At 48.3% G+C, this 9,148-nt stretch overlaps 2 protein-coding genes across 3 annotated transcripts; one reads left to right on the plus strand and one right to left on the minus strand.

Moving 5' to 3' along the window:
* The first annotated feature begins 1,766 nt into the window (after positions 1–1,766).
* On the plus strand, positions 1,767–7,202 carry LOC119301690. 2 transcript variants are annotated; one of them, XM_037578681.1, is made up of 4 exons: positions 1,767–1,943; positions 2,099–2,150; positions 2,393–2,781; positions 3,156–7,202. In XM_037578681.1, exons 3-4 carry the CDS (start codon positions 2,401–2,403, stop codon positions 6,819–6,821), a joined length of 4,047 nt encoding a protein of 1,348 aa, XP_037434578.1. In that variant the 5' UTR covers positions 1,767–1,943; positions 2,099–2,150; positions 2,393–2,400; the 3' UTR covers positions 6,822–7,202. The 2 variants fall into 2 exon arrangements, with proteins under 2 accessions (XP_037434578.1, XP_037434577.1); XM_037578680.1 differs by lacking the exon at positions 2,099–2,150 and having other exon boundaries at positions 1,769–1,943.
* A 432-nt stretch (positions 7,203–7,634) lies between these two features.
* On the minus strand, positions 7,635–9,142 carry LOC119301692. Its single transcript, XM_037578682.1, has 4 exons — positions 8,933–9,142; positions 8,475–8,545; positions 8,204–8,369; positions 7,635–8,076 (listed from the first exon to the last, which is right to left on the minus strand). Exons 1-4 carry the CDS (start codon positions 9,080–9,082, stop codon positions 7,885–7,887), a joined length of 579 nt encoding a protein of 192 aa, XP_037434579.1. The 5' UTR covers positions 9,083–9,142; the 3' UTR covers positions 7,635–7,884.
* Positions 9,143–9,148: the final 6 nt, after the last annotated feature.

Raw genomic sequence — 9,148 nt, forward strand, 5'->3', positions numbered from 1 at the left:
ACATACATGCAATGTGATTAAGAGTTAACATCTACACATAACACATATAGCTACACAATGCCATGGCGACTAAGGTGGACGGTGGCCGCGGCCAACACGACGAGCACATAATCATTGGTGACTTTGTCAGCGGCGTGACGAACTACTTGCTAGCGTCGTCGTTGCAGAGAAAGTCCGTGCGGAGGGACGAATAGGAGGGCGCTGAGGCAGAGGACAGAGAAGGAGAAATGCAGTGCGCACACCATGGCCGCGTCCGTGTAGTAGGACGAGGGAGAGGAGGTGGAAAGGAACGACGCTCAAGACGACTCCAGTATAGTAGGACGCGGGCAAGGAGGTCGAGAGGAACGACGTCGGCGATGGTGACAGTGCAGCAAGATACGGGAGAGTAGGCCGAAAGGTTGAAGCATTCAGGCCTAGAAATGCTTCAAAGTTCGTGCTATGCAGGTCAAACAGTGAATGTGAGAAATTAAACAGGCCAAATTCTTCCCGCGTGGGTCTGATTAGGCTCTATTCGAACAACCAAACACGTCCATAAATACGAGCATGCTGTCCAAAAAATGAATATAAATATGGGCCTGTTCTGTAGGTAAAATTTGAAATTCTTTTTAGGTAAATATAAAAACAAAAATGTTAACGCCCATATGTGTGGGCGTTAGCCAACTCACCTACACGCCTCCATCACCGTCCAGTAACTTCTGCACGAATCTTGGCACGAATTAGCTGATTTTATATGTCACGTAGGACAACTAGCGTGTGTGGTGTGTGAGAAAGGTCGCCCACACATCCGTTTTACCACACGGAGGGGCCGGTGTGTGGGCGTTTAGCAGTTCGCCCACACCAGTTTTCAGTCACGCACAAGGACTGGTGTGTGGGCGTTTGCCATCTCGCCCACACGTTCGCCTCCTCTCCCACACCCAAGCTGCTAGTTGCCATGCATTTTGCAGTGTACATGGCAACTGCTCTAGTGTGATTGCAAGCAGATGACAATTCTTTTTTTTAGCCGAACATGTCAGTTGCTATATGTTTGGCATGGTACATGGCAAACTGCCCTAGCATGCACGTAAGCAGATGGCAATTCTTTCTTTTTAAATGGCAACTGCTCTAGCGTGCTTGTGAGCACATGGCAATTCTCTCTTTTACCCGAACATGTTTTTTGCCATGCCTTTTTTTGTAGCGCTACATGGCAACTGCCTAGTGTTAGTAGGTGACAACTCCTAAAGTTTTGAAATCATGGCAACTGCAGTAGACCAGACCACACATGGCAACAGTTGTAGTTGTGCAAAAAAATGACAATCTGGAACTTTGACCTGAGATGGCAACTGTAGTTGTCCGACATGGCAACCGTAGTTCAGCGACATGGCAACTGCACTCAAACGAACATGGACGAGGATCCGGCCCATGGCAACTGCGGGGCGCGCGGTAAAGTGTCACGTGGGGCGTGCAGGACCACGAGGTACGAGGCCTGACGTATCGGGCGTGTGGACGTTATCTATTTCGCCCACACGCACACGTGTAAGAGGGACCGGGAGGAAAAAAAGAGGCGTGTGGGCGCTAGTTGTTTTGCCCACACACAGACGTGTGGGCTGGTCCTCTTAGGCACCCCACAGAACATGTGGACAGATTCCTTAACGCCCACATGTGTGGCAGTTAGCGGCATTCTATAAAAATTACTATTTCCCGCAAGATATATAATAAATAAAATAAATAAACGGCAGTACTACCGCAAGCCGCCCCCCACCATCTCGACCGGGGCACCCCAAAACGGAGCACTCGAAGTTCCCCGTTCCCCTCGCATATTTGCTTTTGCAACGCCCCCCGTGCTCTCTTCGCCGAAACATCCCACCAATCCCCCGCCCCTCTGCTTCCTGTCGCCGCTCGCTCTGCTCCCCGCCCGATGGAGTTCTCCCGCCGCGGCCCAGCCACCGACGACCCTCCGCCGCACGGTACGTGCCGCCCGGGACACCCCCCCCGCCTCCGCTGCCTTTGTAGAATCTGACTGCGATTGCATGCGAGAAGCGCTAGAATCTGCATCTGTTGTTTCACGGAGGACTCGAGGTTTTCGAAGCCGGTCATTCCCTGATTTCCTTTTTCTTTATAGGAAGAGGTTCTTCCCTGCATCACGGGAGGCTCCGAGACCGAGGCAATCCATGGTACTGGGACTGTTCTGCCTCTATCTAATCCGCGGCTTACAGAATAGCAGTAGCAGACTAGGTGTGGTTTGATTTGCTTGGGGGCACAAGATTGAAGATCCTGCCCAACTTGTTTGTCGATCCTACTTTATCCGGTTCACGGTTCCTCTGATCAGATGCAGAATACTTGTTCAAGCAAACAAGGGCAAGTCAATGGTGTAGAATTCTGATCCTTATATTATGTTCCTATATTGCCGGTGCAGGAGAGGCAATGCTGGTGATGAGGGACGCCCTGCTGTGGCAGCTCCAGAAGGACCGCCTTCGCCAGGAGATCATCATGGCCGAGCTGGCCAAGATAGAGCGTGCCATGGCCCTGGGTGCTGCGTCCGGTCACCACAGCATGCCGATGCCCCGGGACAGCATGCCGCAGCACAAAGGACCCGTCTTCGGCTGGGAACACTACGCCGACGTGGGTGAGGAAAATGATGTCAAACTACCAAGCAACTATGGAAGGCAGAGTGCAGAGCCCAGATCTTGGAACCCCATCGCGGAAGATCGCGCGGAAAAATGCTGCAGCCCGTGCAAATGCAGGGTTGATCCGGGTGAACATAACTCGGCATTTGATGAACAGAAACCGCGAGATTCCAGTGAGGTGAGCAGCTTGTCCATTTTGTTATCTTCTCATATGTCATCTGTTTTGCTTATTTATTACTTCATTGGAATGAGGTGAGCAGCCGCTTTCATCAGTCCATTTTTGTTATTGTCAGGCAAATTGTTGTTAAGAAAACATCTTATGTTACTATCGGTATACTTATTACCTCGTAGTCATAGTTCACAATATCTGGACCTTGGTAGAACTTTTATAGCATACCATTATCAGTACTGGCAAGTTTGCTCGGCTTGTTCTCAGAATCATATACTAATGATCTGGCCAAACTTTAAAGAACTTATAAGGCCATGAAAGCGTCGCCTTCTCTGTTGTCAGAAGTACATACTAATGGTCTAATCTAACTGCATATCAAACAGAATGTTCCTCCAAATAAAGCGTTGCCTGCGGAGAAGTGGGAACTGACAGGAATAACCATACCAGTTAAGAAGCCGAAGCCACCCATGAGCCCCAGAAAAAGAAAGAAGCCACCCATGAGATGGAGTTGCCCGGTGTGCCAGGTACAAGCAGACTGTGCGCAGGACGTACATAAGCATTGTGCCGGGAAGAAGCACCGGTCAAATATAGCAAGACTGGAATCAGGCATTAAGGCCCTCGGTGGTCAGAAGGCAAAAAAAGCAGCAGAACCTTCTCTTGGTACATATCAGATGAAAACATCCTTGATAAGATGGAGCTGCAGCACCTGCCAGGCCAACGGTACATGCCAGTCAGACTTGGAGGAGCACCTCAAAGGCACATGGCATCAGCATAACATCAATGCCTTATGCAAAGGAGGCAACAACAATATTGTGGAGAACATTTCACTGCATGAAGCAAAATCGCGCGAGAGCAATGTGCCACAGCATGCAGAGAAGCCATCTTTAGCAGGTTGCAACATTTGCCAAGTTATCTGTGGCCGCGAATCAGATCTTGAGATCCACCTGAAGGGTAAAAGGCACTTAAAGAAGATTCAAGCTCTATTCGAAGAAAGCAATACCAAGGCAATCAATTCTGAGTCTCTGAAAGCAAACTTGAACCCGGACAGCGGGCCGCTACATGTGGAGAAAATGAACTGTGACCTAGACTTGGAGAACCACGTCAGAGATGAAAGACGCACACTGAATGCTCGGACCCTTTGCGAAACAATCAACCAAGAGGAAAACAGTCCACCAGAAATTTCCAAAGAACAAACACCATCCTTGGAATGGGATTGCACTATGTGCCAGGCCAAATGTGCCTCTAAAGCCCATTTCGAGAATCACTGCATAAGCAGAAAGCATCAACAGAGGACCCAGGTGATACTCAGCGAATGCGATATCACGAAAACGGGCAGGACCCATGCGGTACTCAGCGAAGGCGATATCACGAAAATGGGCAATATCCACATGGAAGCATCATGCAAAGAAGGCAGTAACAATGATATGGAAAAGAACGTTGTGTCACAGGAAGCAAAATCGCATGAGAGCAATGTGCCAGAGCATGCAGAGAAACCACCTTCAGTACAGAGCTGCAACATTTGCCAAGGTATCTGTAACTGCGCACCAGATTTTGATATGCCGCAACATGTAGAGGAGACGAGTTGCAAATTAAGCTGGGAGAGCTACCTCAGACCCAGAGACGAGAGTCTCCAACTGATGGATGATTGGGCCCTTCGCGAAAAAATTAACCAAGATAAAAGCAATCCACCAGAAATGTCCAAGGACCAAATATCATCCTCGGAATGGGATTGCGCTACATGCCAGGCCAAATGTAACTCTGACCCTCAAACCGAGCATCACTGTAAAAACGGAAAGCATCAACAGAAGATCGATGTGACACTCCACGAAGGCGATATTGCCGAAGTTAGCAGTCTCAATGCAGCCCTTTGCAAAGAAGACAATAACAGCCATATGGACGTTGCGGCATGGGAAGCAAAATCGGATGAGTGCATTGTGTCGCAGCATGTAGAGAAGCCACCTTCAGTATGGAGTTGCAGCGATTGCCAAGTTATCTGTGCCCGCGAATCAGATTTTGAGGTCCACCTGAAGCGTGAAAGGCACTTGATGAAGATTGGAGCCCTGCTCGAAGAAAGTAAGAACATGGCAATATCCGAGTCACAGAAAGCAAACCTGTACCCGGACAGCGTGCCGCAGCATGCGGAGAAAATGAATTGTGAATTAGATTTGGGGAACAACCACGGAGATGAGAGACACCAACTGAATGTTTGCTCCCCTTGCAAAGAAAACAACCAAATGAAAAAAAATCCTCCAGAAATTGCCAACGACCAAGAACCACCCTCAGAATGGGATTGTGCTATGTGTCGGGAAAAATGTAACTCTGAATCTCAGATTGAGCATCATTGTGAAAGCAGAAGGAATCAACAGAAGACCGACGTGATACTCCGCGAAGGCGATATTGCGATAGTGAACAGTCTCCACATCGTATCCTCATGCAAGGAAGGCGATAACAACAGCACGGGCATTACACCACAGGAAGCAAAATCAGACGAGAACAATGTGCAGCAGCATGCAGAGAAGCCACCTCCGGTATGGGATTGCAGCGTTTGCCAAGTTACGTGTAACCGCGAATCGGATTTGGTGTTCCACCTGAACAGTAAAAGGCACTTAAAGAAGTTTCGGGCCCTACTCGAAGGAAGCAATAATAAGGCAATGAATTCTGACTCACAGACAGCAAACTTGAACCAGGACAGTGTGCCTCAGCATGCGGAGAAAACAAATTGCGAACTAAACTGGGAGAGCTACCACAGACTCGGAGACAAGAAACACCAACTCAATGTTCAGGCCCTTGGCGAAGCAATCAACCAAGATAAAAACAGTCCGGCAGAAAAGGACCAGATGCTGTCCTCGGAATGGGACTGCGCGATGTGCCAGGCCAAATGTAACTCTAAAGTTCAACTTGAGCATCACTGCACAGGCAGAAAGCATCAGCAGAAGACCCAGGCTGTACTTGGCGAAGGTGATATTGCGGAAATAAGCAGTAGCAATGATATGGCGAAGAACGTTGTGTCACGGGACGCAAAGTCGCGTGAAAGAAATGTGCCACAGCATGTGGAGAAGCCACCTTTAGTAGGTTGCAGCATTTGCCAAGTTATCTGTGGCCGTGAATCAGATCTAGAGATCCACCTGAAGGCTAAAAGGCACTTAAAGAAGATTCGAGCTCTATTTGAAGAAAGCCAGAAGGCAATCAACTCAGAGTCTCTGAAAGCAAACTTGAACCGGGACAGCGGGCCGCTACAAGTGGGGAAAATGGACTGTGACCTAGACTCGGAGAACCACCTTAGAGATGAAAGACACCAACTGAATGTTCTGACCCTTTGCGAAACAATCAACCAAGAGGAAAACAGTCCACCAGAAATTTCCAAAGACCAAACACCATCCTCGGAATGGGATTGCGCTGCGTGCCAGGTCAAATGTATCTCTAGAGCCCATTTTGAGAATCACTGCATAAGCAGAAAGCATCAACAGAGGACCCAGGTGATGCTCAGCGAAGGTGATATTGCGATGGTGAACAGTCTCCGCATGGGAGCATCATGCAAAGGCAGTAACAATGTGTCACAGGATGCAAAATCGCATGAGAGCAATGCACCAGAGCATGAGTCACCTCCAATAAAGAGTTGCAGCATTTGCCAAGGTATCTGTAACTGCGAATCGGATTTGGATATCCACCTGATGAGTAAAAGGATCCAAGTTGTCACAGAAGAATGCAAGAACACGGCAATGAGTTCTGAGTTACAGAAAGCAAAGTTGAATTCAAGCGACGTGCCACAACATGTAGAGGAAACGAGTTGCCAGTTAAACTGGGAGAGCTACTCCAGACGCGGAGACGAGAGTCTCCAACTGGTGGATGATCAGGCCCTTTGCGAAAAAATCAACCAAGATAAAAACAATCCACCAGAGATTGCCAAGGACCAAATACCGTCCTCGGAATGGGATTGCGCTACATGCCAGGCCAAATGTAACTCTAAGGCTCAATTTGAGAATCACTGCATGAGCAGAAAGCATCAAAGGAAGGTTCAGGTGATGCTCGCCAGAGGCGATTTGTCGTAAAAAGGTAGTGTCGAGACCGCAGATGAACTAGCTTCAGATCAGATGGCTCGAATGGCAAGGATGAACTTCCTTTGGATGGCTCAAGTAGCAAGAATGAACTGCCTTGGGAGAAAGTGGAGGAGAACCTTTGAGAGGTCTGCGATCTGCAGTGCAACATCGGTGGAACACTGGAACATCGCCGTGTCCGAAGCTAGGGCTGTGTTCGTGTATGCAGGTGTATGGTTGTTAGGGGAAGTTGCAAACATGATGTATGTATATTCATTCGAATTATGTGATGGCATTGCAAGAATCTAATGTCGTCCATTTCAGGACAAACTGCTGACTGGTTTACTGTTTTAGGAGTAATTTTCAATGATTCATGCCATGTGATAATCAGTATACATACTGTACGGTCCAGCAGTTTGCTATGTCTTTACTGAGATTAGAAGATTACCCAGGACCTCCCAGTAGGAAGAAAGGTTTATTTGCTCTGCACGTCTAAAATGCTACTAACTCTGTTTCTAAATATATAAGACGTTTTGTCAGTTTAGATTGAACTGTCAAGACGTCTAGGAACAGAAGATTGTAAGGCTCACAAGCAAATGTGGATCTGCTCATTAACATGCACTGCAATGAAGGATACACCTGGCAGTTGGCACGCTCCTGAATATTCACAGAAATATGAGGATGGCTAAAACTATCATCTAGTTTACGTTTTAAGATCATTACTGTATTGAAAGGATTCTCTAATAAGCAAACTACACAATTGATCTGAACTAATAAACAGAAACATTGCTTCTAAATCATCCATAACACGCATCAAAAGAAAAAGCATAGGCAAAGAACCGTAACTCGAAATCCAGGCTGGATGTTTCGTAACATTGTAATAGGATCGAACTTGTCTAAGTGTGTCAAACTATCTCAGTCCATGCCTCTACAGAGCATGAACTGTAAACATGAAGCATGAGTATCCTTATATCAATTGTTCATTTACAGAGCACCAGGCAATATTTGACGAAACCAGGCAGGGGTGCAGTCAACCACCAGAGAAGGATGCCATGCCATACCCATTTCTACGGCGGGACTAGACCTGCAAGGCTACCCGGTCTTGCCATGCGGCTGCCCTCTTATCATCACTGGCCGGGGAATTTTCTGTATCCCTATAAACTGATAACTTGATATTGGAGGTCATCATATCTTCATCTACACCAGCCTGATCATGCTTCCCAGGTTCTGGATGGTCCTGGTACCCCTGGAAACCGGCTCCCTCAGCATTCTGCAGGTAAAGAGAAATCCAGATTGTCAGAAAATGCAATTCGGCGGGTAAAGAGGCAGCAAAAATGTCAGATGTAAGATATTCACATTACAGCTACAGTCTGACTGTATGGCATTTCAAAACATACCATTGCAGAATCATGATTCAAGTCCACATTTGTGTTCTTGCTAGTGGACGGCCCTTCATTGATCCCCAGAGGGGATGGGATTTGCTTAGCTTTCTTCTTCTTTAGCCTGTGATGTGTTTGCTCTGAATCATCATTGGCAAACGAACTGTACTTCCTCCGCAAGAATCTGGCAGAAAAACGCAATTCCAAACTTACAATGTCATTGGAAGGGAATAAAACCAGATGATAACAAGTAGTGACAAAGAAGTAATCAAGAAACTGTCTGTCGTACTTGACTTCGGCGAGCAGTCCAAGCTTTCGCTGGTTTATGCGCTCTAGCCTCCTCTTCTTCGCCTCAGTTTCCTGCATCAGCCATGCTACCAGTGTCAGCTCCGAGTCCAATCGAGAACATATACAGTATCCAAGGCATTAGACCGTACTGGTAGAACTAGACTAATTCATTGACACGGTGAAACCCCTTTGTTACCAAACATTAGCGGTACAATCGAACCCTCAATCCCGAATTTAACAATCCTCCAACTGGACTAGTAAACCAGCAATCAGACAGAAAAGCAATCTGCCAGTACAGAAGATCAAACGGCGGCGTGACGCCGCGGGTTGTGACGCCGACAAACAAGGCCACGGATACAATGTAGTGTATTATACGATGGACTTGTATACAGGGTAGGAAGAGGTTCGACGAGTCGGCGGCGGCGGCCAACAACGGCGGAAGGAGAGAGACGGGAGCACCTTGAGCAAATCGTGGTAGTCCCGCGAGAGGGAGTCGAGCCTGTCCCTCCCCCTGCCGCCGCCCTGGGCGGGCGGCGGCGGCGGCGCCGAGGGAGGGGGGCGCTTGGTGCCCTTCTTCCTGGGCAGGCGCGGCTCCCCGGCGTCGTCCATGGCGCAGGCGAGACCGAGCACCCAGCGAGGCCGGCCGGCCGGGGGCGGGGAATCCAGGAGGGCGGC

This window comes from Triticum dicoccoides, chromosome 5A (assembly GCF_002162155.2).
Source record: "Triticum dicoccoides isolate Atlit2015 ecotype Zavitan chromosome 5A, WEW_v2.0, whole genome shotgun sequence".
Lineage (NCBI taxonomy): Eukaryota > Viridiplantae > Streptophyta > Magnoliopsida > Poales > Poaceae > Triticum > Triticum dicoccoides.

Coding starts and splice junctions, on each gene's coding strand:
- LOC119301692 (XM_037578682.1), bottom strand. CDS start 9,082: ATGGACGACGCCGGGGAGCCGCGCCTGCCCAGGAAGAAGGGCACCAAG. Junction 8,546..8,932: donor ACTACCACGATTTGCTCAAG/GTGCTCCCGTCT, acceptor TGGCTGATGCAG/GAAACTGAGGCGAAGAAGAG. Junction 8,370..8,474: donor GGACTGCTCGCCGAAGTCAA/GTACGACAGACA, acceptor TTTTTCTGCCAG/ATTCTTGCGGAGGAAGTACA.
- LOC119301690 (XM_037578680.1), top strand. CDS start 1,895: ATGGAGTTCTCCCGCCGCGGCCCAGCCACCGACGACCCTCCGCCGCAC. Junction 1,944..2,392: donor CGACGACCCTCCGCCGCACG/GTACGTGCCGCC, acceptor TTGCCGGTGCAG/GAGAGGCAATGCTGGTGATG. Junction 2,782..3,155: donor AACCGCGAGATTCCAGTGAG/GTGAGCAGCTTG, acceptor CATATCAAACAG/AATGTTCCTCCAAATAAAGC.